Below are 26,588 nucleotides of genomic sequence, written 5' to 3' on the forward strand. Positions count from 1 at the left end.
TGGTAACTTTCCATCTCCCATTTTTGTGTTTCTAACAAAGGTTGTGAATGCTCAGGCTATCCTGGTGGCAGCAGAGCCTGTACCCCCCACACCCCATTTGCTTCTCCTGTTTTGTTCTCTTAACATACTGGAGACTTTGATTGTTGCATATTACGCAGATGCTCATGTACTTCCAATCTGTATAAGGATCACTCAGCTCATACTGTCAACATTACACAACTACAGTAGCATTTGCAAGTTTCTCATTTCCCACAGGGTCTTTTGAGACCAGAGTTTTTCTCTCAAAGTTTTGTTTCAGAAACCACAGAAAGAACAGCAGGATGTAACAGATTTTACTTTCCATGCTGGGGACTAGGGAGAAGGGTTTAGACAGCAAAAGCCTGTAATCCCATGTCGAAACTATGATTTTCTACTACCATGTTTACAGCATTAAAAAATTAATAAGCCAGACAGCAAGCCAACCCGCTGCCTTGGCGGTGCTCAGATGTGCCTTTGGTCAATTACTTAATATCCTCTCGATTTAATATATTTTCCTAAGTGGAACTGATCAAAAGTTTGTACTGAATGAAATTATTTTTTTCTGTGTAATGATTAAATTCATACCATACTGAAGCTCACTGGAAGCTCCAAATATGTTGCTTGCAGTGGAACTGTTCTGGACTGATGCCTGCAAACATTGAAATGGAACATGTCTCTTTAAATTCAAGACTCACATCAAGATGTCAAGTCATAGTATAGTTATTAAGGAGTATCACAGTGCTAGAAGATCCCTAAAAATTGTGTTCTACAACTTGTAACAAGGAAAAGCTCTGATCTCACATTTTCATGAAGGAAAAAGGCTAGCTTCTCCAGGCTGACTGGACCATCCATCTACTAGTGACACAAAATACTGTCCAGAATTCCAAGTTGAAATTAATTATTAAAATAGTGCTTGTAGTGGCACTCAGCAAATAACGATCCAACTGTTTTCACCTTTCCCTCATGCCACTGGGACTCATGCTAGTCTAAAAGAGAAAGAAGTCAAAAGTTTCTGACTGCAAAACATGAACAGTAGGATATGAAATCAGATTAAACTCTGGTGGAAAATAGACAAGAGTCATCATCACCAGTCAGCTTGGACTCATTGACATAAGTTCTGGGCCCCTAAAGTCAATGGTAAAACTCCTGTGAAAAAAACGGGGTGAGTATAATTTGTTAATCAGCATTAGCATAGTCCATAGTTTGGAGCGTAGTTATCTGATTTTTAGAGGGCAGTGTGATTGGATGGCCTGTTTAAATTGGGATTAAGTAATAGGATGGGTGAGATTTAAGTAGGCATTCAAATCCTGAGAAACTGACTCAGTTCAACAGCTCTGTGTGCCTGGATTTCCTAGTGAAGTAACTATGAATGGCACGTAGTTAGGGCTTGCTTTATCACCGCTTCTGCGTGCTGCCCTCCCTTTGAAGTCTGAGCCTTTCCCTCCCGAGCAGCTTCGCTGCCGCACACACTGACCCACATGAAAGCAAGTCAGCGCTCACACCGAGCATCGCTCACTTCCCCAAACCGTGATGCATCTGACATCACTGCAGTGACACACAGCAGGCAGGTCCCTGTGGAGCTACAGCTGTGCTACAAAGTGTTTGAGCTGAATTATTGGGGTGCTGGTGATGAAATCAAGGCTATCGTCCGTTTTGTGCTAAAGCAGAGAAACAGTTCATTTTCTTTGTGGTAGTATGCCAGCAATTCCCTGAGGACTTGCACACCAGTCAGGTCAGTTGATTGGAAGAAAAAAATGAATTAAAATTAATTAAAACTTCTGTTTGGTTTTTGGTTTTGGTTTTGGTGGTTGTTTTTTTTTTTAATTGATGTAACATCTGTAAGAGCGTGTTTGTTATCCCAAATCCAATTAGCATTATAATGCCAGCACATCAAACTTTGTCAAAATATTTGAAATATTTGAAAATATTTCTATTTTTGAAGAGTGTCATATTCTAATGGAATTTTATTCCATTAATAATTGTCTGAGCGGCTTTAATTTAAAATAGCAATAGCAACATTTCAAAGGTGATAAAGAATTATAAGATACAGAATTTCAATTTAAAAGCAAAAAGAAATTCTACAGTAAAAAAATAAACTGAGGCCACCTATTGACAATATTAGGTAAAGAAAAACAAAACCTCATAGCCCAATAATTATATATAAAATCAAGAATTAAATATCTAGGAAACTTTGGGTTAGTGTTATGAGTCTTATTAAACATTTTATAGTAAGAGCTGAAAAGTCAATAGTTTTGAAGCCATTTTAATGTTTCTGTACAATAGCAAAAAATATGAAAAAAGTCTAATTTGTATTTAAAATTTGTCTGTAGCCTAAACAGAAAAAAACCCCTCATATTTGGAAAGATTAATGGGCAAACAATGAACTATAAAATTTAATGATGACTTTTTTATTTGTCTAATATATTGTGTAATATCACTGATGCACATCAAAAGTGACATCTGACATTTTTTATGCACAATTGAAGAAGTGGTCGTAAAAACATACTTTTGTTGAAGTATTTCATTGGTAACAATGGTAGGACTCACATCATTTAGGCTGGCTCAGAGCAGAATCCTGGGGGTGCATGTTTAACCTTGTTCTGTACATTCAAGTACAAATTTGTAAGACACATCTTCCTAACCAAGCTCCTTACACCAGAAAATTAACCATTTACTATTTCATGGTCTGCTTTTTCAGGTGCCAGATGCCTTAACCAGCTTATAAAATATCTTTAGCACTTTGCAACATGCTCTGTTGAAGAACATTTTTCTAATAAGTCCAGTAATGAGGAAGAAAGAACTGTTCTGTTCTGTTCTGTTCTGTTCTGTTCTGTTCTGTCATGCTGTAACTTAATTAAGCTGATGCAGAATGATGGAAATATAACCCATTATTGCAAATAGAACTGCCTAATATAAGTTATACCAACAATTAGTTAGGCTACAGTGAAAACCCAACATCCCCTAGATATTAGAAAAACATGAAATCACAGCAGTTATTTTTAAAGTATCCAACATGATGAATATTTGGCAGCTCAGCTGGTGGCTAGTGGCTTGCCACCACGTTGGGCTGCCATGAGACAGGGCTCGTATGTGAGATGACCGCAACAACACCACTCAAAATGCTGGGCTGCTGCAGAAAAATTGTGCTAAAAAATGTCACAAGCAGATGCCAAAATGGAATAAGTGAAAGGAAAGACTGAACTGTGCCCTAGAATGAAAATATCCTCCTAGACTGGCTTCTTGGCCTCCTGGACTTGCACGAAGAAAGTCAAGCTGTTTGTCTCACAGAGGTAGCAAACTGCTACCCCAAGTACCCGAAAAGCACGTGGCTCCTGGTGACTGCAATCAAAATCATCCATGAAGGGATCTAGGCCTGAGGTAGAATGATGGACCCAGTTATCAGCTTGTAATCAGTACACCACCAGAGCTCCGCATGATGTTCAAAATCAGCAAAAAATATTATGATGGTGTCAGTTCCACATCTCCAAAGCAAAAATATACACAGCCCAGCAGACATGAAAAAGAACCCATGTGGGAAAAGGTAAAAGGTACAGGTTAACTTTCAGCATCTAGTTACTTTTCTTTTGCTAACAATACCACTGAGTTATGTGCCTTTGAAGAAAGTTAGGGGTACTTGGGTTTGAAGGTTGATAAAGTTGGCTAGTGAAGGTCCCTTTCTACCATTGTAAAGTACTAGAATCTATATTTTCAAATCTAGAGCCTCCAGGGAGACAACTAATCTCCTGCTTCATTCCTGTGTATAAACCCTCATTTTCAGAAGATGCAGGTGGTCAGAGGTCTGAAATTGAAGCTATTTATTCAGGAGTCCAATCAAAGAATTGCTATTTCATTTCTAGAGCCAAACTTAAAAATTTTGGCTTTATCTTCTTTGGGCTTCAATTTTCTTCATCTGCAAAGGAGAAACGATATTTATCTCTTAGGATTGTGAGGTTTAATTCATGGATATTTACAATATGTCCTCAGCTTTGGCTGAAATTTCTGGCTTCTTTGCACAAGAAAGCCTTCATGAGAGAGTCTGTTTCTGGCACCACATTAAACCTTGCTTTATAGAGGGTTCTCTCATATACATCAGATTATTATGGGCACAACTATTGAGTCATGGGTGCAAGTGTGGTAACAATTTATTGTAGTTATTCACACAACAATTCCATGCACAGATTTCAAAGGTGGACTGAGACAAGTTGAGAAGCCATTTCTTTTAACTTTCTGATTTCTGCTCTGTGACTGAAGAGATTAGATTATTGGAAAACATGCTATTAGCACTGGCTTGCAGCCAAAGGGTCTGCTATGGATTCTGCAGGGGGTGCTGTGCTCACTGTAAATTAAGGAAAAGAGCTGGGTAAGTTACTCCGGTGAGGAATGTTCCCTTTGGGAATTGTCCACAGCAAATGAGAGCTGTGATTGGTGAGCAAAGAGCAACAGGGAGAGGAAAAATAACAAAAAAGGTCAGAAGTTTCAGGGAAATAAAAGGCTCTTTTTCTCCTCTACACTGAGCACTAAGTTAACAAGCCTTAATGTTTCTTGATCCCTTTTATGCCACTTTCTGCCTACCCAGACCAAACTGGGAAAAAACCCCTTCAATTACCATGTAAGCCCATGATTAAATTCCTCTCCATTCCAAAAAACACATCAGCATATGGTTACCTGCACGCATATGTTACAGACCCCTTGACTTCGATTAGACTTGAATACCTGATTAAAATTAAGGACTCATTCTTAATGGAAGCTCTTGTGCTTGGAGCAGACACTTATCCTCCTGAAGTAGGCAAAAGCCTAACTCCTAACATGCTAGTTTTGAAAATAACACCTTGAACTTCTCAGTCATTAACTAAGTCAAAGTTAAACATTTCTATTTTTTAGCTCCTTACCCAATAGTTCTGGGGAATTTTGTATTGGCAAAAAAAAAAAAAATCAAATCCTTTCAACATAATAACCATGTTTTCGTGGTGTCTCAGAGAGTAAAGCCATTATTCTTTTCTCCTTATTTTTAGAAGATTGGAAAAAAAAATCTCTTCCCTAATACTGCAGAGAAAAGCATAGCTGTGTGAATTCAAAAGACTTATGTAAGGCTTCTAGCACTACTTTATTAACTTTTTTAAATTAATGTTCATGCATTTTAAATCCCTGCCATTATATTTGGGAGTAAGATTCCTACAGTGCTTGGAGTCAGCAGCCCTGTTCCTTTGTGTGTCAGCAAGGGACTCAACAAAGATAATAATTTCAGTGCTTTTTTAATATAAAAGTGTTTGACTTTTAGATTACTAAGTAGTTTTATAAGGGGCTACTAAGCTATATCCTCACAGGAAAGCAAACAGATTGTTTTGATTTCAGTAAGACTCAAAGCAGTGTCCTATAAAAGGAGAGACTCAAAACCTGTTCATTAATCTCCAAAGTATCTTTTTCAGCTTAAATCTCCTGTTTGACTTATAATATTTTCCATACCAACATCATATGTAACACTCCATATGGAAAAAAGCCAGTACCACAAAGGTGTTCTCACAGAAAATTAGAAAGAGGTGTTCAAAGGCAAGCTAAATAAAAAGGAGGCCAAATGACTGGGGAAAACATTTATGAAGTTTATCACATACTTGGGAAAAATAGAATAAGTATAATTAATGCAAACTATCTTGATTTCAACCATCCTTAAAACCCCTGAGAAAATTATATAATCACATAGCAACAGCATCAGTAAGACTCCAAATATATGTGCAGTTATGTAGGACTTTTCACCCTGTGGTCCTCAAAGCACTTTACAGCAATCAAATGAGATGCAGCTCCATGATGTAAGTAAATGCTTTAGGGGCCATGTTACCTTTACCAACACATTTTTGGAGAAGAATGGGAAATGCAGTGCCTGTCTGTTGGTTGCTATAATCACTCTGTGCTGAGACATTTGGGGAACCCCTCGGGTTGAAGCTGTGACTCTTGCCAGCAAATCCAGATTGGCTGCTATTACTCAGCTTTGTATTGCAAGGAGGAGGCACAGCCATCCCAAAGCCCATGCCAAAGCAATAGTTCAGTACCAAGGATTCAGAAGGGACAGTGCATCCCCTCACTGCTACTTTTCCACCTATGAAGATCTTTAAGTTTTGAAGGGTCCTGTTGCTTCATAACCCTTGAGAGCTGCTGGTGGCAGGCAGGGCACAGCAATGAGGGAAATTGGGATGTCCTCATGTCTTCACTTCCAGCAGGAACACAGTTTCTTGGTCACAACATAGGGACAGCTCACTATTAGACCCTGCCTCAATTCTCCCATAACAATTTCATAAGCAAAGAACAAGTACATGAATTTACCATACATATTTACCACCAAAAGGCTTTCACTGGCATAGAACAGGGCTGAGCTCAGACATGCTGAGACCTCAGTCAAGCCTGCTCTTAGAGATAAAAAAGCATAGTAAAATCTGCAACTAGTTTAGGGGACAGTTTTCTCAAAAACAAGCCTTGTCTGAGCACACTTCACAACAGCAGTTCTTTGTCTAGGCAGTTAAAAAATAAAGGCAGTCTGTAACAAAGCATTGCCCCTAAAATATCTATGCTATAATGATACTGGAAGTAAGGATATAACCAATCAATGGTTGGAAATAGGCATCAGTGAGACTGCATTAATTAAGATAAAATTCAGAAAGCCTTGGTAGATAAAATCATTGCAGCAGTCTCAGGGAGGCAGTATAATCTCAGTCACAGGTATGTTTCAAATCAGAGGTGACATATCTTTTAAAAAGCATTCTGTAGCTTAGCCATAAATTATTGTGCCTGGGAAAGGAATTGAGTGGATCCAAGAGTTTATGCTGAGCACATTCTGACATCCCTTGCCGCTGTGCCCCTCTCTAGGGGCACATGCTGGCAAGATAGCCTTTTGTTAGCATTTTGCATTTTGATGGTATCAGCTATATCACAGTTTTCTTACTCACAGTGGGTTTTGTTATGCTTATCAATCTAATCCTAATTTTTTTAAGAGAATGAATAATAGTAGATAAAAGCAAATAAAAGTGCCATATTTCTAATATAAGGTGATGATCCAATATTTTCTTTGTGATTTGAGCACTAGTTGTTTCACAGGAGATTTCAGAAATTAAATAAACTTCAATTTCCTTATAACAAACTCCACATTGTTGCCTTATTAAGAAAACTGGAATTTTATGTCTAGTAAGGTTTCTATGTAGCATATCTGCTGAATGAGGCATCAGTGTAGGCAAACAGATGGTAGGAGACTTGTTGATGTTACCATTATATATTTGTGCAGGATGGAGAATGGGAGAATATCAAGAAAGTATCTTTTTGTTTTCACATAATTTTCTCTTGTTGTGTCTTAGCCACTTGTCTAATCCACTAGCTTTCTAAAGTTCCTGTTTCTTGAAGAGACCACTGCAGCTTTTCTAGAGCATGATTACCTTTTCTGCTTGGCCTTCTGAAACTCTTATAATATGCACACACAGAGATACAGAAGATAAATTGCCTTACATGCTACATTCTTCTCTGCTGTGACACAGAAGCCACCAACTCTGTAAGCCACCATGATCAGAGATGGGAGTACCCACCAAGTCAGCACGTTCCTGCTCAGTAGCTCATGCCCAACCCTCCCAGTTGTCCAGGCTGCTTTTATTGATTCCTCCAGCTAAGATCTAAAGTCACTTACAAAAAATGTTGACAAATTTTGAAATGTTGGATATGACTATGAAACTGAGTTGAAAGAATGAGCACAGATTGATGTATAGAATAATCCAGACAGATTATCCAGGCATTTTATTTAAGGTAAGAGGATAAGGAATGGGAAGGAGACTGGTAGTTTCAAAAACTAGACATGATGCAAAGAGGTCTGCCTTTCATGCATTATTTGTGAGTACCAGACATTTCCACCATGGGAAAGCATCATAAGCAATCTGGATAAGCTCCAGGCCTTTGTCTTGCAGGACTTAACCAGTTCAAGGTGGACACTGGAGTCAAATTTTGTATCCAATTTTTACCCTTTCTCTACTGGAACTAGCACACTCTACTCAATGATCACTGACAATAAATAGAGTAATTAAAATTTTAAAAATCTGTATCACCAACCTCTGCTATGGTGTGCCCATGCATAGACATATACCTGCTGTTGACTGCATTCCTAGAACACCATTTATTTTTTAAGCAAACAAATTGGCTAACATGTAGGTGTGTTTATACATCTTCATTCATCTCAGTTGGTTGCAAAAGCAGCATTTTTTATTCTCAAAATTATGTCCATGGGAAAGAGACTTCTGCTAGAATAATTTCTTAAGTATTTCATAATAAGATCCAGAACAGTGTTAGTGTTCATTCTTTCTCTGCCACTAATATCCTACTACACAAGGAACATCTAAGATACTGTATAAACAGGATAATTTTGGAATACAAGAGGGGTTAAAAAAAAAATCCACCAGACCAGTACTTGTCTTTTCCCCTGTAACACATGACAATTCTTGATACACTTTGAGGTGGAAGGGGACTTGGTGCTTGGTGGTTTCTTTGATTTTGGTTTTGGTTTTTTTTTTTTTTTTTTTGGTGGGGTTTTTTGGGGGGGTGGCTTTTTGTTTCTTTTGGTGGGGGGAGGTTATATTTTTGGGGCAGACCAAAGAATAGCAAAGGTGTCTTAACAGAGACTCTGAGTGCTCTTGTGGCTTTATACGGATCATTTAAAATACATTGGTCAGGGTAACACACTCTGCCTGTTGCTGTCTGGAAGATTTGCAAGCATGGTACACACTCTATAGAATGCTGTCTCTGTGCTGATATTTGTAATGATAACACACTGACACTCAAATTACACTGTGTTCTGGTTGCTGCCTTCTGTCTTACAAGCAGCCTAGAGGTAGGACTTTCATATGCATTTGTAAAGAGTCTGTATCTACAAACATTAATAAGAGCTATCACTTAGGAGCAGTTACTTACACTTTGTTTAATCTCTAATGGATTCTTCTAAATATTTACAGTAGAACAGTTTTCAGACCAAATGCTGGACATTACTGGCAACTTCCCAGCAGCCAAAAAGGAAAGAGAAAAGAGAAAAGAGAAAAGAGAAAAGAGAAAAGAGAAAAGAGAAAAGAGAAAAGAGAAGAGAAGAGAAGAGAAGAGAAGAGAAGAGAAGAGAAGAGAAGAGAAGAGAAGAGAAGAGAAGAGAAGAGAAGAGAAGAGAAGAGAAGAGAAGAGAAGAGAAGAGAACCTACTTGTTGCATTCTTCTGTGGGGCTTTAGTGAGACAGGTTCTGCATTGAGTAGCTTGGTGGCACTGAGCAAAATGGTCCAGAGGATTGTGCAAACCCCAGCATCAAGTTGTGGTTCAGTCATGTAAAACTGCCTATATTCTTGTTTATCTTGGGGAAAATTACTGTCTGACTGTTTGCTTTGCAGACACTGAAGTAAATAAACTGTGTGAAAGGCCAGTGGCTGCTACAAGAGGTGGAGGAGCTCCAAATTGTTTGAGGTTGCCAGCATAGCACCTGCTGTTCTCTTGGACAATCTCTTGGCTGGTAGATCTGGAACTTGCAATATTTCCCTGTTGTTGTGGCTCCCTGACACAGGTTGATATGGACTGTAAAATAAATAAAGTTAATACTCTGAGGCTGAAAGAAAGCCCTTGGTGGGCCTCATCTCCTCGGGCTCTGAAGTTACCTTGGCTCTGATAAGACCAGGGTGTGTGGTGTGAAGCAGGTGTGGAGGAGTAACAAGAGGATGGGCACCAGTAGGAGCCTGTGGCTACTGTGAGGGACCTCTGTGCCAGCAGATCACCCACCAGGCTGTCCAGCTGTGTCCAACAAGTGGGGTTTTGGGCAGGCAGGAGGAGGGGACAGTGGCTGCATCACTGCTTTACAGCTGGCAGAAGTGCTGCTACATGGGAGGGGGGCCTGAGACACGAGGTACTTGTGTGTCTCGCTCTCCCCCACTGTGACACAGCAGGTCTGTACTTACACAAAAAGGCACCGAGGATTGTTATCTTTCTTTGGAAAAATTTCCATTGACTTGAAAATGAGAGCCTTGCATGAATAAGAATCTATGAATTTACCCAGATATATAAGTTTTATGTAACATTTGCTATTGTAAAGGCCTGTCCTAATTTTGAGATGTCTGTGTGTGTCTGTGTGTGTGTGTATGAATGCATGTATGAGAAGGAGAGAACTCTCACTGCCTACAACTGTTCTGCCAAGATAAACTTTGGAGCATTTTATAAATTAACTCTGCTCTGTGTGTTTATTTTTCTTTTGGAGATTCTAAAAAGAGACTGTTCAACCCATCTTATTAGGGGCAGCACATTTTTTTAAAGAGAAAAATAAGTTCCGACTCTGCACTGGAAAGTATTTGCTATTTTCAGCAAAAAGTATTCTTTCCTTCTGAACTGGCATATTAGATAAGATTTATATTTCTGACCTGACATTAGGTAGTTAAGATTTATTCTTCTATATTAACTTTACTGAGCTTGCAAGCTATTCATTTACAGCATAGAGAATATATTTATGGCAGAAGCAAAGAAAGTTCACTACAAAGTAGTAAAATATGTTATTAGGAGTGTCCTGCAGACTGATGAAAATTGTGAGTACCCTTGCAGCTGGCTCCCTTCTGACTCTTTTTTCCTTCTTTGTTATTTCAACTTTAAAACTTGAATTTGAAGTCAGTTTCAATGGCAAATAACTTAAAAGAGTCCAGATGATTCCAATATATCCACATATATGTACATACATTTATGTGTGATTGAGAGGTGTGGGGAAGGGGATAACAAGTGACTTGAATTCTCTCCGTGTTCTGCTGGCAATGACTCAGGCATAAGTAACACTGGACCTCGCTCTCCTGCCAATATAAATCAGGAGGAACTCCACTGGGGTATAAAGCTGGTGTGTGAGTGAGCGCTGAATCAGATCTGGAGCTTTTCTCTATCCAAAGGTGTGGACCCAGGCAATCTGTTAATGTCCAATTGACTTAAAGAGGGGAACCGCAGACTATGATGGAAACCTGGAAGTACTTCAAGACTCTATAGGCAGGTTGGAAAGGTTGGAAAGTTAGAGGCCTCCTATTGAAATCAGTGGCAAAACCTCCCATTGACTTCAATAGGAAAATAATCAGGCCCTAGAAATGTCTGGAAGCCGGAGAATTGCATGGCTCAAGAAAAAGGTAATAGGAGCTGATGACTTGCACCAATAAATCACCAATGCAAACCTGGCCATGCTTGGTTTAGGCTCAAAATTGCTTTCATCTGATGTTTGTTTGAAACTTGTTCATTGTAAAACCTTAAAGAAGAACTGGCAGCTGAGAGAGCTGTCTGAGCACGAGGCCGCCGGCTGGACAGGGTGTGGTACCTCCTCTGCCCCAGCATCATCGGAGTGAGTCCATCTTAAAGAAAAGCAAGAAGCACTGGCCTGCTTGTGGAGACAGCAGTGCTCACACTCTCCTCTGAACCAGAGGATTTCTAATTCAGAAACTTTCAGACTAACTCTGTAAATCCACTTATACTGAATATTTTGAGGGAGGGGGATTATGGCTCCACAGCAAGCCAAGAGGAGGAGTAGCTATTTCCATTTGTGGACATTATTTAACTCCTGTCACTAGAGAGAATAGAGATATGCACAGCTTTGAGGAATTAAATGTGTTTGAGAAAGGGCTTGGCATAGGGAAAGTTGGGACCATCAAGCATTACAAGAGCTGGGAATTGCTTGTAGAGTGCAGTGAGCAGAGCTGCACATTGCAGTTCAGCTGAGGAACTCTGCTGCTCATCCTGTCTGCATCAATGCAGCTGAGGAGGATTCTACTTCTGAACAAACTCCTAATTGTAAGTTGTACTGAGTCGAGGCCAACTGCCCTGCCACACATCTTGACCATCCCTGACAGAGTGGTGGGGAAAAGCACAGTGTTATGGAGGGGGCTTTCCTCCCTCCTCAGTATTTTTGCAAACAAGGCATTTTTTCTGCTGGTCCCTGAAGGGGAGAGCAGTAGACAAACTGGATGGATAGTTTGGTATCTGTGCTTGGTCAAACAGCCATGGACATGTTTGATGTCAGCTGACACATTCAGAATAGTTCACCACTTTACAAACTTCACACTTCCTGTTCTTGCATTTGATAGACCTCAGGACTACATTCTCTGTTACTCTACGCAAACCTTCCTATCCTTCTTTATATCTGTCATAGGCTCCAAGGATTCACATCTTTCTGTATATGCAGAGATTCATGGCTTGTTTTTACAATCTGTCTCTGTAAATCAAAGTTTTTCACTGCTTCTTGTCTCTCACCAAGAAACCCACTGCTATCATCAAGTCATTACACCACAGCTCAAGGGCATCCTTTCTCTTTCCACCATTTCTCCCCAAAACCCTGGTCTCAGCAATGCAAGTTGCAATAATTTGTAATTGAAAGAGAAAACTACGTCGAGGAAGAAACTTGCTTGCAGAGACAAACAGGGGGGTGAGGATGAGAGAACACTAAAAACATGTTTCTTTAGGGTGACACTAAGGAAAAATAGAAGTTTCTAAGAGTATGAGAAAATAAATATTTTAAAATTTGATTTGACAAAAGAAAACATTATTGTACATCCTGTATGTTGTATGTATGATTGCATGTGAATTCTGGTGTCTGTTCTGGTTCAATGCATTCACCTGCTAGTTCTCATTTCCAGTAGGCTTGGGCTGGGTTCATGTGTTGAGTAGATTATGAGAAGGACAAGGATCATACATGTATTAAATCTGGCAGGCTAATGGAGCTGATCTAGACTTATTACTTCCTCTACCATTTGCCACTTCAGAAAATGCAACATTTTGTGTCCGTTCCTGTGCTCACTTATTTAGCTAGTCTCTTCTGGTGAATGTTCTCATTTTGTGAATTACTTCAGGCACTACTTTGAGAGATAGTGCTCAGGTTCAATATCTGAGGAAGGGAGGGAAGGCAAAGAAGGAAAATGCTCAGGAATACACAGCGCTAGGCAGGGTGAATAAGTACAGCACAGAGAAAGCCATAGAATATTTCTTCTACACTTTTAATTGGCAAATTGCACCGGTTCTCTGACAAAAGACAGTGGAATACCCTCATGTTCTATACCAGCAACTCACAAAGCGAATTACAGGCTGCATTTCTGCTCCTTTTCTTGGTGATTGGCAACAAAAACCTCCCACTTATCCATGTTTTTTTAGTAGCCTTTATAAACACTTAGGCTGGATTCAGTGCACATGCAAATTTTATGCTTGCAGGGCTCTGTGAAATACTTGCTTCCTGATATGAGTTGTAGCTAGAAGCAGAATCAGTCCCTTAAACTTTGTGACATGTTTATTCTGCCTAAACCATGTCCCATTAAAAACAATGCAGAGGCTCTAATTGAAAACTTTGGGTTAGTATGGCATGTGCCTTATGATTGTGACATTTCTGTTTGCTGGTAAAAGAGAGGAATATTGTCTTTCCTTGCACGTGCACCAGATGCAGTTACAGAAGTGTACCCATTTGCATGGCCAACCCCAGGAACATCAGCAGCAGTGCTGCTGCATTGTCACAGTGGCAAGGAAAGACCCTTTTCACTGGAACCACCAATTTTCCCTGCCTAGAGCATAATGTCAGGAGCATCATCTTCCTTCCAAGTGGTTAAGTAAAATTCCCTGCCTAGTGATGCAGGTCATTTGAAAAGCAAGGAAGGTTTCATAACCTAAAAGGGAAGGGTCCATATCACTTTCTAGTACAGTTTTAAACATGACAAGCTAATCAGAAAGAAAAGAGGATCCCCTACCAAGCTTCCCAGGCAATTTTTTTTGCTGTTCTTTAATTTACCATTTGGTTTAACCTACATAAAACTAATAATTTTGTTTTCCATGACCAAACAGATGATAAGAACAGTGGGAGAAGAGATGGAGTTTTCAGACAAACCAAAGGACTTCACATGGAGTCAAAAACTTCTACCTGAGGTTATTGGCATGAATTTCACCTATATTTTAAGACAATCTCAAAGTGAAGATACTTTAATTCTTGCTTGTGTTGATGTGAACTTTTGTGTATGTATGGGAATGCATACATATAGATAGATATATAGATATGAATGTGTAGGGAGAAGGGAGAGATGACAATGCATAAGCATAAGTTTTTCCAATTCTAGGACAACAACTGTGGGGTCAGGGGGTTCCAGGGAATTAACTATATAAGCCAGAGAATGTTTCTGTAGGAGTTAAGGAAGATGAGATGGAAGATTCTACTTCTGAATAAACTCTCTTATATGGAGTACTGCAATTTCTGTGACTGATCTCTTTTGAACAAGATGTGCCCAAGATCTCTGCATACTTCCAGATGAAAAACACAGGCCCTTTTTCCTGTTCCCAGAAGTAACCACAGCCAGTCATGGAACCAGACTAGAAGGCTCAACCAGCAAGTCTCATAGATGAATAACTTACTTTTCAAGAAATTATGCAAGGCTTCAAAAAGGATTATGGATTGACTTTCATAATGCTTGGTGGTCGTTTAGTGGTAGCTATGGTTAGAATCCTCCTCTATCACATAATCAAGAAAGTGTGGAAATTCAAGAGAAGGCTACTCTTTTGATTAATCTATTTTATCTGGACTCGGGTGTGATTTATCCTGTGGGAAAAATGAACTTCTCTGCTCACTGGGTAGCTGGAAATTATGTGTTTTCAGAAAGAGGTGAATAGCAGCCTGTCCTCATCTTGAACTGGTACAGTTCACAGTTTCCTTTGTGGCCAGCCAGATCCTGGCAGAGTAGTAAGATGCCCCCACTCTGATCACTCCCCACTCAGTGCTTCTAACCTCCATAAAGCTTGGGAAGACTTGTGTTTAGCAGAATATCCAGGTACAATATGTAGATACCTCATAAATGAAAACGTGTTTGAAATTTCCTCCATAATTGTTACGTTCGTAGAGTGATTGAGACAATACAACCATAAGATATGAGACAATACAACCATAATATATGTCACTGCTTGTTAAATACTGAACTCAGAGTTAGATGTGTGGCAGCTTACTTGCTCTATGTTTGAAGGAAGCTGGGGCTTTAAAGCAGTATCTTAGTTAATTACCCAGATGAATGAACATGGTACCCCTTCATGGAAAAGAATAAGCACTTTCAAATAATATTGATTTTGTAGATTTGTAGCAGAAATAAATTATGCCAGTGGAGATAAAATGCAATATTGTTGTCCACAATCTGTCTAAGGGAACTAATTTTTTATGTTTATCTGTTCCTCAAAATTACTTTCAAAAATAATTATTCTTCAGAAATAATGTATGACTTAAGCAGCAATGAGGATGCCCTTTTGCTGACATTCACTCGAAGTTGAATCCTACTGACACATTTTTACACCTCTGAAACTTCTCCTCAACCGGTAGCTTAAAAAGCACATTTAAATAATTTTATTCCTAAAGTTGGGGCCTTGATCTTAAAAATACTTGTCTGGGACATAGCACAAGTTATAAATTCTACACTCTTATACAGAATTCTACTTTCCCTTTTAATACGCCCTCAACTCTGAAACTTGTCAATTGCCCAACTCTTCGTAAAACATAAACACAAGAAACAAATGTGAGATTTCATTTTGGACTGTAAAACAGAAACTGTTGTGGGGTTTCTTTTTTTTTCTTTTGCAAAACACAAAATCATGTCATTTATTTGCCTTCCAGGCCTTCAGGATCTTGCTATTAAACATCTGTGGCCAGTATGCCCAGCATAAGAAGGTCTCATTTCAGCTGATTATTTTTAGTCCTGTGTTATACTAAAACTTCTGGAATCTTCATCCATCCCCATGTGTTTGCGAAATACTTGCACTTAATATCTTCTGACTCTCATGTTGAATAAATAGCCTTTGCTCCCACTTTTCTATTTGGGAGGGCTAGCTCTTCCCTCGGCAGTAACATCAAGTAATATAACACCAGCAACTCATTATTCAGTGGCATAGAAAAAGTGAAATTAATAATGAACATTCTAGGAAAAGGAAACAAGGTTATGAAACACTTGCCGACACTGGTTTGTGTAATCTTCATGAATAAGCAACTCAATAATGCTGGGCAAGTGTGTGTGGGAGGCTCATTCTGGAGAAACTGGCTGTTTTCCTCTCTCTGACTAGTTGAGCTGTTATGATAAAAAATGTTGTTGCTAAAGAAACCTGTAATAAATCCTTAGGGGAGTATTGCATGTGCTGATAACATACATAAACTTTGTAAACATATTAAAGTGTCGGGTTTTAGTAGCTCTGGTTCATGTGGATGTTCGTAAAAGTTTTTCAAGGAATGCAATGGAAAGCTTGTTTCACCAGCTGGTTGCTCCTATGATTCTGGTTTACATGAGGACCTTGTCTTCCTTCCCCTTGAAACACAGCCTCACCCTGTAGGAAGCTGCGTTAAAATATCTAAGCCCTACCTCTGCTGTGACTTTCCATGAAAACACTATCACCAGTGAAGCTGTGTACCCAGGGAGTTATCTGGGGAGAAGTGGGGTAGATAAGCTGATGCTTGGTAGATTTATGCTGTTCCAAAAATCCCTGCTTTGTGTCATGATGAACTCCATTGACACCTTCATCAAAGTACAGCTGGGAGCTCTGAGGAAGATATTTCAGTTGCCTTTTAGTAGGTCAGAAGAGTTGGGTGCCTACAAAAAGGAAAAAATCCATCATGCTGAACAAAGGAGCCTTAACCTGGTCTGAAAAGATGAGGTCAGAAACTATCAAATCCTGGATGTCCAGGGAATTGAGGTGCCCTGGCACTACTACACTGCACTGCAAACCAGTACATTCTTTAACAAAAGAAAGGAGAATTCACTCTTTTCTTCTGAAACATACCAAGAAGGAAGCAGCAGCCCTGCTGCCCCTTAACGCATCCAAAAGCTTAGCTGCTAAAACATTTGGCCAGGAATGGAAAACCTAAGCAAAATTCTTCCATATAGCACGACTCTAGCCTATCTGTATTGCTATGCTCTAATAAAGTGATGTTTTTCACCTGGATTTGCATGTAATCTCAGGTTGCCGCTCACACCAATTTTAGTTTGCACAGGAAAGACAAGGGCTTAAGGGCTGGGTATGGAGCAGGAATGCATGTGACTTTAGTCCAACGTCAGTAAGCAATCATCTGCAATATTATGTGCTCTGTGTGGAGGAACTTGGCATTGATATATTTATTATTTGTTGCTATTTATTCATTGCATTTTTTTAACACAGGGTTTCTTTAAGAGAAAATTTCAAAGTTGCTGCATGAAAGGATCTGAGCACAGACAGATGTTCAGTGCCAGTAAGATGAAACATCACGTTAGAAATTACAGAGCATCTGAGAAATGTCCATGTGTTGAGGGTGAGGTGGAAATTAAGCATTATTTGAAGGTGAGTGACTAATATTTAAATCCTGTCCCAGACACACCTTAGGCACCTCATGTCCAGTTCTTGGATGTGAGCCTTTCTGTGTTTGCCCTTGCCCTTTACAGGAAGCCACAGGAATCACACATCGTTACTATCCCAACATCTATCAATGACCTCCTGTTTCATTTTACAGTGCCCCAAAATCTTCTTTACCCTGCAGAATATATTAAATGTCTGAAATCCCGTTGAGGACCTTGCAATTTTAAACACGAAACCTATCAGGATGCTATACTGACACACATTAAGAAGCTTGAAAGTATAAAGTTTATAGCAGCACTGTGAGAACTTGGTGTAAACCTGTGGTTTGGAGTTTTACTTTTATTTAAAAGTACTACTACAAGCATTCCTTTATGCTCTTCCTCCTCTTGTTTGGAGCCAAGGAGCCAAAATATCAGTGCAAGCCTGGGGTGCTGCTTCAAGCTGCCAGGAGCTCAGTGGCACTGCCATAGCCAAAGGCTCTGCCAGTTCAGCTCTGATTCCCCATAGGTGAGTTCTTGCCTAGGAGCACTGGAGCAAGATGTGTTTTGTGGCTCCTTTACTTCAGTGGCTGTTATATTTGTTTACAGGAGTAAGTAACACTAACATTTTAAAATGCAAGGTCGATAGCTCATAATCTGGAAACTGAAACACACAGAAATGTTTATTAGTCAGCTGTCGGACAACCGTAGTACTATCGTTCCTTAAGAAGCATTGCTCATCGCACTGCTCTGTTCTAGCAACAAAAATAAGGTTAAAGTACTCATTAAAAAAATCTGTTGGATTTTATTATGACAAAACACCTAATTTTAATGATTCTTCTGTCACCAAAAGCTCAGTTATTCAACTATTTATAAAAGAGTTGCAGCTCTCATGTTTGTTTTTTTTTTTGAGAGCCATAGCACGTTTTGCATGAATAAATGTTCCCTGAGTACTTTCTTCTGAAGCATTGTTTGTGGTAATAGCAGACACAGTTTTGTATAAAAATGTGCATGGTTTCAGCTGCCTTTTGTCATCTGATAAGATTGCTTTGTTCAGAATTATTTTGGTAAAAACATTGACAAAGTGATTTTGAGTCGTTCAGACTCCAAAATTAGAAGTGAGACAAAAATATTTTTTATTAGCTTTTATATCTCCTCCACCAAGCTTTTGCAACTTCTACTTTAATTTCTAACGAAAGGGACAATTCACTGCAGGGGAAAATTCGGTCTTGAGAACATCATAGTTTTAATGGAGGAGTGTTGCTAGTAGTCACTGTCTATAAATGATTATGAAATGACAGACAGCTTGCTAATGTTAGTGATAAAGTGCAGTGGTGCAGCCAGTACACTTGCTCTGCAAACCAGAGAGCAAAATGAGCGTGCTAAGCAAGAGAAAATGAGTAAGTCTGTTTTTTGAGTTCTAGCTCAGATTTTATCAGGTGTAACTTCCATAGTCTCCAGTGAAAAATTTATAGCAAGAAGAAACAGCAGAATGGGGATTGGCAAAGGCTTGGTATGTTAAAGGCAAAGCTCAAAAGAAGAAATTAGTCTCAGTTAACTTGTTTGGCTTCAGTTGGCTCAATTGGTGGAAGTAGTAAAATAATGATACACATGATTAAGAAAGAGACTGCCTCCCAAGCAACTTAAGTATGATAGTTTTGAAAGGTAAGAGTCATTGTTTCAGCCTCTTTAGGGGCTTTACATATTGGAATCATGCAATTTTGCAAGTATTTTAGTATGGGATTTCTTCCAAATTCAAAACGTATCCTGAGGTCCTGCAGAAAAAAGCTCACTACAGCTGCAGCATAGTCCATAGGACTTTCTCCACTGAAAGTAAAAGAGGCATGTTCAAGCTCTAAAACCTTCTTACTAATAATAGCAATATTTTATTCTCTTTGCAGAGAGAAATAAGACTTTTCATGTATTTTCAGGTATACCATCCTACATCATTATCTTTGAGAAGTTGTAGTAACATATATTTAAAGTCTAACATGAATTTTATATAGTATAAGAAATGTCTTCAGCAGGTTATAGAAAAAAAATTAAAATTATCACCCTTTCAGATATCAGGTATGAAATGGGAACTGCTCAGCAATGTCCTTTAGTCTCTGGGGATAACAACACTTATCATTCCACATGTGCTGGTATGATCAGGCACAGATTTTACATACATACCAAGTTATTTTTTTAAAAATAACACAAGCAGTCCATCCTTATCACGCTTCAAAAGCTTTCAGAGATTGGTAGTGATTTTCTGATATTTAATTTTTTAAGATATCTCAACAATGAGATATGTTCACAGTTTACAACAACACGATGGAACAGCTTCTGTTTCCAATGACTGCAATAGGAATTTTAAATGGGCAGATTCTCATCCAAAAAATGAAAAATATTATTTCATTGCAAAAAAGAAAAGGACGCACTTCTTGCCATCAAAGTATTTACCCTCACAGTGCTAATATGAAGGGATTAGAGAAAAAATTATCAGCAGCATACAAACACTTTGAAAGAGAACTAACAGTAATTCAATCCTGCCCAAGGGGTGCTGCTTGATGGCTGCTTGCCTGGCTGACTTCTGCTTAAAACTGTTACACCAAGATACAAAATTATTTCTATTTTTAAAAATTAGTAACAATATCTATATTACATATGAACTCTGTAGTACTGCCATCTGTGATGTGCAAACCCTGAACATACGTGTAGGTATCTATAATATATATAGGTGGTGAACTATTAAAAGAATTGTTTCTACAATGAAGTGTTATTTTAATTAGTAATTTAACTCCTTTTTTCTTGCTGACATTCTACCTCCATGTGAATTACACCCTCCTCAAGAGTATAAAAAGACTGAAGAAATAATTTCACCAGTTGGTGTTTTGTCAATATTTTCCCGGTTTGTTTTAATTTATATAGCTATCTATACAAATGGGTTGTTAAACACCTCCCTAATTTTGAGTTTGTAAGTAGTTGTATGCAAACCAAACCAGAGATGCAGAGTGTTTGCAGACTGGAGCACTCCACTAGCAATTGTGACCAGAAGCAGATGCTGGAAGACCTGCAGTCCCACATCAGCAGAGGAATGGACAGAGGAGCAATGGAAGGCAGGCAGGAGGGAAGGCAGGAAGGCAGGAAGGCAGGAAGGCAGGAAGGAAGGAAGGAAGGAAGGAAGGAAGGAAGGAAGGAAGGAAGGAGCACTGGGTATCCTGGATGTGCTGTTGTAGTGAAAGGCAGGAGACAATTTGATGGGCTACCAATAATCACGGGAGCTCTACATCCAAATTGCATTTCCATAAAGTCATACATATTATTTTAGCCACAAATGTAGGAGTGTAGTAGAAATACAGAATTTTCTATCAGTCTACTTATTCTGGATTTCCAAGTTTAGTCCATGGCTCACTGCTAGTCCACAGGGTCATGGCAAATGGTCTGCCGGTCACTCACAGACCCGCAGCAAATAATACTTCATTTCCGTCTACTAGAAGGTCAGTGGGAGATGTACATAACTGTCAGTACTAAGTTTTGGGGGTTGGTAGTAGTCTGCAGAGCCAAAATATTTTGGAGCTATTGACTTGATCGTCCTTTTTTTTCTAAGCAAACTGCAATCACTGGCCAATACACAGAAATTCTTATTTATTGGTACGCTAGTCTATACTCAGCTGCATATTACTCTGTCTTGTAAGACTCAAACTAGCAACTTTGTTAATCTTGATTGCTCTTATCAGAATAAAACCACAAATTTCTCTGCTAGTGATATGTTTGCTTTTAACTTTTATTGTGTTCTATGTCTAATTCTGGACCCAATCATCTGTCTGCACTTTGTTGTTGACTTCAGAGGAGTTTTATCTCTCCACAGCTGACTATATCTTTACTACTGATCACGGGACAGAAATTCAGGACTCCCCAGCTGGAAAATTCAGTAGGAGTTTGGAGAGCAAAAGGATTGCGAACTAGATATTTCTCATAGGAAGGATACTTTGGCAATAGGTACAAAATAAGTAATGCTTCAGGACCAGATCCTTCTGATGGGATAATTTAACAAATGAACTTCAATTTATACCAGCTGGGACTCTGGCATGGTATATTCTGAATTAGCCAGTTCAGATTTTATAATTACTTTAAAATATGTAAGTCTACAATATAATACATGGAGTGGAGGACTCTGATAATAACCAAAACAAAGTAACATGGGCTTACTGACTGCTTGATGGGAACTTATTTGTATTATATTTAAAAATAAGCAGGTTAAAGAGAAATTTTAAAATATTTCCCTAGGAATGTGCTCATGATTTGTGACTAATGGAGACTATCTCAGCGAAAGAAACAGAAATCCAGGGAAAGTCTTCCACAGAGTAGATTAATTTGGCAGGTGCCGTCTTTATCTGCACACTACAATTGCAATAAAGTTGCACTATTCACTAACAGCGATTCATAGGTTTTTAAAGCCAAAGTGATTCGTGCGAGTGATCATAACCACTTTTATAATCTTTCATAAACACTCACTCTCTAATTCTTTCCTTCAAGCTAAGTAACCACTATTTATACCAAAACGTGTTTTGCAACCAGCTGGACTTGAAGACCTCGGCCAGTAGATGATGTATAGCACATCCAGGTGAGGTGTTCTGAAAGGCTTTTTGCCTTCACTGCCAAAATAACGAGCCAGATTCCCATTCTGACCCTCTAGCTGTGGTTTTCCAGCCACTTGTTCTGCTCTGAATTTATCTTAACTCCTACACTTCAACCATAAAAACTTTGTCATAAAAACTTTGAGCAAGTGCTCAGTACCTTCTCCAAGGTGTACCAATCAGCTAAATATTCGCGGCCAACCCTTCCGCCCTATTGCCCGAAAGCCGTCCCGCTGTGCAGGTTGCCTGAGGACGAGCGAGGTGGGACGGCGCTCTCCGGGAAGGGCACGGCGCCTCTGCCCCGCCGCTCGGAGGCGGCGGCCGGGGGCAGGAGGCAGACCTGCCTTCTCCCGCCGAGAGCGGGGCAGCTCCGTGCCGTGCCGAGCCGAGCCGAGCCGTGCCGTGCGGCGGGAGCCGAGCACCTGCAGCCGCGGGCTGCCCGCCGCGGCGCGGGACAGCAGAGGTCGCCGCCGGCCCGGCGCTGGCCCGGCGCGCCGCGCTCCAGGTGCCTGCCGGAGCGAGTTCGGGAGGAGGGGGCCCCGCGCTGCCCCCGAGCCCTGTCTGCTGCCCCCCGAGCCCTGCCGTGCCCCCAGCCCCGGACTGAGCCTCTGCCGAGCCCGTGGGGCAGCCCTACGGCTGGGGGTGGGGGGCAGCCGCAGCTTGCGGGCCCGCGGTCGCCAGGGGTTAAAGGAGTGGGTGGGAGGTGATGGAGGCTGCGGAGCCCTCCCTTGCCAAGGATAATAAACCGGATGCCCTGACATGTTTTACTTAGCCCTTAGTGCTCCCTCGCTGTGAGGCCGTGGGGATCGGAGGGCTGGAGCCCCGGTCTCTCTCGTCCGCAGCTCCGCTTTAGGGGCACTTTAGGTGAATCAAAACTTGTTTGCAGGAGGCAAACCATACAAAGGAGGCTTTCAAGGGCCAGCCGTGCCAAGCAGGGCAAGGGAGCGAAGGCTGAGCAGGAGAAAATTAAAATAACAGTACCTCCCCTCCCTGAGGAAGTAACTCAGTTACTTCTTGCTGATGAAGTGCAGGGGGCTGTGTTTTATGACATTTCCTCGGTGTCTGCAGCTGTCAGGGGGAACGGACAGGCATGAGCAGCCCCTCCGCGGTAGGTGCGCAGAAAACGCCTCCTCTCCCGAAGCAGCGGCGGGTCCCATTCAGACGAGGTGGCGAGGCCGGGTCGGGGGCACGTCCCGCCGGCCTCTGCCGCCGCATCCCGCCTCATCCACGGCTCCTTGCGGCAGGGTCACGGCAGGGCTCCGGCTGGCGGCACTGCCGGAGGTGTCACCGCGGATTCGAGCCCACACCGCACCACCACGCCGGAGCCAGAGACCGCCTGACCGTGGCAGCGCCCCGCGACCTGGACAGCGACTTCCCGAGGGGGCGACTCGCTGCTGCCTCCCTGTTCTTTCTTCCCCGATGACGGGGGGCTCTCCTTTCTAACACTCACGGGGAGCAGGCAGCTTCTGCCAGCACCCTGGGCGCTACACCTCGCCCTCCCGGCCCCCGCCTGCCTCTGCCCCGGACCCGGGCGGAGATGGACCGGCGCCGGTTAAATCAGAAGGGATGGACTCGCCTCATCCCATGGGATTAAAATCTAAAAATTTTTAAAAATTTAAAAAATTCAGGGGCCACGGTCCCAGGACGGTGGCAGTGGCCAGCGGAGGCTGAAAGGCAACGGGCCGGACAGAGCCTCGACATCCCCAGCCCCCCTCTGCATTGCCGGGCGCCAGGCTTAACCTATAGCGATAATCCGCTCTGCCCGCTCTTGGGAAGGGGGCTTCCTGACCGGGATGGAGAAAGGCGCTTAGGGCATACCGGCAAGAAGTTACCTGCCGTGTCATCGCCCCTTCCCTTCAGAAAGAGGGACCTAAGAAAGGACGTTCCCTTTCACCAGAAATTAAAATGTAAAGCACCAGACGCAGGTCTTCCCAGAGCCCGCGCTGCTCATCCCGGTGAGGTGAGAAAGAAGAGCAGAGAGAGGTCAAAAATCGCTTTCATCCCTTCAGTTGAATGAAACTGCCTGCAAATCCGCTCGGCCGTGCTGCTGACGCGGGATTTAGTTCCCAGCGCGCTCGCCCGGGCACCGGGGGCACGGAACCCCCCGGACAGGTGAACAGCACAACGAGAGGAACCAGAAGTTTTCAAAGTATAAATCTCTTCGCACTTACTTCTTCCCTGTCGCCGTACCCTGGAGGCGTGCTGGCTGCCAATGTATTCCATAAAGTTCAAAGTGATAAAAAACCAAGAAATCAGTCGCAATTGCATAGTAACCCTTTGAGAGTTCGACTTCTCCTTTTCGTCCTTTTTTTTCTTTCCTTAAAAAAAGAAATAATAAACCGGGGTGGTAGGCGGCAAGGGATGAACACAGCAGCAGAAATACCTGCACTGAGATCCAAAGCTGGGCTTGGCCGGCTTGATGTCTTTTGCCTTTTTTTTTTCCTCTTTTTTTTTTTTCTTCCTTTTTTTTTTTTTTTTCTCTCCCTTCCCCTTCGCTTTTCCTATTGCACTTTCCAGCAGTCTGCCCCGCTACCTGCCGCAAACCTCAGAGGGCAGTCAGCAGCGCAGAGGAGCCGAGCAGCCGCCGCCGGGGTCCATGCCGGGCCGGCGGCCGGCAGCATGTTGTGAGGGTGCCGGGGTGCGTGCGGCTGTGCGCGCCCGTGTGTGCGCCGGGCGGGCGAGGTGCCGACAGGACGGATGGATGGATGGCGGTGGGAGAGGAGTGTGCGAGGGCGGGAGCGGCGGGGGGGCAGAGGGAGGACCCAGCCCCGCCGCCGCCGATCCGGAGCAGCCGCGCTCTGCGCCGCGGGCACCGCCAGCCGCCGGGCGCAGGTGGGCCGGGCCCCCCCGGCTCTCCCGCCCGCCGACCAGGAGCCCCCGGGCTTCATGCGGGAGCTGCTCCTCAGCGGGGCCCCGGGGGAGAGGCCCCGGGGCGGGGCGCGCCGGGAGGAGGCGATCCCCAGCGCCCCGGCACGGCGGGAGGAGGCTCCCCGCCCCCGGCAGAGCCCCCTCGGGGCAGCGGCGCCCGAGCATCCTCCGGCAGCGGGGCCCGCGCCGGCAGCCCCCTCCCGCAGGTCTCCGCTCGCCTCCCCTCCGCCGCCGGCCTCGCCGGGGTCACGGCGGAGATGCCGCTGCCCCCCGCGCCCCGGCCCCGCCGTGGGGAGGGGCGCCCCCACTCGCCGGGGGGACGGGGCGGGGTGCTCAGCCCTTCCCTGCGGAGGGGCACACGGCGCGGCACCCTCTCTTCCCTGAGTTTGCCCCTTACATCCCGGCTCGCAGTGGAGGTGGGGAGATGGGAGTGGGGCGCTGCGGGGTCTCCTGCCTCTCGGGATTTTTTTTCTCCGTTGTGGCCTTTCCCCACTGGGCAGGGGTTTTCCGGGGTGGCTTCTCCGGTGGGAAGGAGCAGAGCAAACCCGCGTGTCCTGCCGGGGTCGGGGACCGTCGCCACGTCCGGGGGACGGCAGGCGACACACGGGGCTGGCCCCGGGCCGGGGTCGAGCGGAGCCGTGAGCCCGGGGTGAGCACAGCAGCCTCTCGCCCCGGGACCGCCGGGAGCCTCAGCAGAGCGCCGGCGGCAAGGGCACAGCTCGTCTGCACCTCGGTGAAGCGAGGCAGCCTGTTTGACAGAAGGGTATCGCGTTTCTTTTCTCCTGCAAGAGTTTCCTTTTGGGGTGAAGGGGAAGGCTACAGAGGGAGTGCGAGGTTGATTCAAGGTAAAACTGGCGACTTCACTGAGCCCCCTCTCGCTTGCCTTATCTCGGGTGTCTATCGCTGGGATGAGAGAGTAAGCCCTGTAAAGCAGCGCTGATCGCATCAAGAACCTCAATGGTGTGAGGAGCGGCCACTCTTATTTGTAACTGTTTTCCCCACTCTCTCCCCCCGCTGTCCCTCTCAGAGCTGTTAAATATCGGCACCATAAAATGTGGGGGATTTAAAGGTCTGTGGGAGGCTCCCTTTGAAAAAGACTCTGGGGAAAGTCTTTCTAATCCAGGATACTTGAGCCGGATGGGGTGGGATTGCCAGAGAGGCATAAAATAAAAATCATTCAGCAGATAAAACTAGGGGCTACCCTGACATGTAGAAAGTGCATTTGTCTCGATGTTTCGTTTCGTTGGAGGTTGAAACTTCTTGTGTGCTAGTGTGTAAAAATAGCTGAGCAAGCCAGGCGAGTGGCATAAATAAACAAGGCAGTGGAGAAAGGATGGGACATGTATTTGAGCCAACCTGCAGCTAGCCAGTCAACTCACTCGAGCAGCATTAGCACCACTGGGCAGAGAAAGCATGTCAAAAAATAAACGCTCTGAGAGAAACATAAGGAAAACATTAAACAAATGGGGAGTGCAACTCCCTCTCCTTGCTCTGACAAAGCACGACTGAGAAACTCTGCTCACTGTCTCTCCAGCCTCTTCCCTTCGCTGTGTCCTCGCTCCAGCAGAGATGCGTGGGACAGATGTGTTGGGAGAGAGCCCCGGGGACTGCTTGGGTCACCCAAGAGCCTCAGCAGAACCGACCTGTGGAGTGTGCACCAACCCAGGGCCAAGCAGTAGGGCAGGGCATGCATGAGTGACCAGCAGCGGGGGGAGAGGTGGTTTATTGGCTGTGGAAGAGGGGCAGAGACATAGAACGAGGAAAAAACAAA

General features: G+C 42.9%; 1 protein-coding gene across 1 annotated transcript in view; it reads right to left on the reverse strand.

The window, feature by feature from the left end:
• The window catches only part of RSPO3 (R-spondin 3), a 58,347-nt gene extending 33,924 nt beyond the window's left edge, over positions 1–24,423 (reverse strand). The window contains exon 1 of the mRNA XM_066545769.1: positions 24,121–24,423. Coding sequence (XP_066401866.1) covers positions 24,121–24,217 — 97 coding nt within the window. The 5' untranslated portion in view covers positions 24,218–24,423. The remainder of the gene's footprint in view (positions 1–24,120) is intronic.
• Between the last annotated feature and the right edge of the window lie 2,165 nt (positions 24,424–26,588).

The sequence above is a fragment of the Molothrus aeneus genome, chromosome 3 (assembly GCF_037042795.1).
Source record: "Molothrus aeneus isolate 106 chromosome 3, BPBGC_Maene_1.0, whole genome shotgun sequence".
NCBI lineage: Eukaryota > Metazoa > Chordata > Aves > Passeriformes > Icteridae > Molothrus > Molothrus aeneus.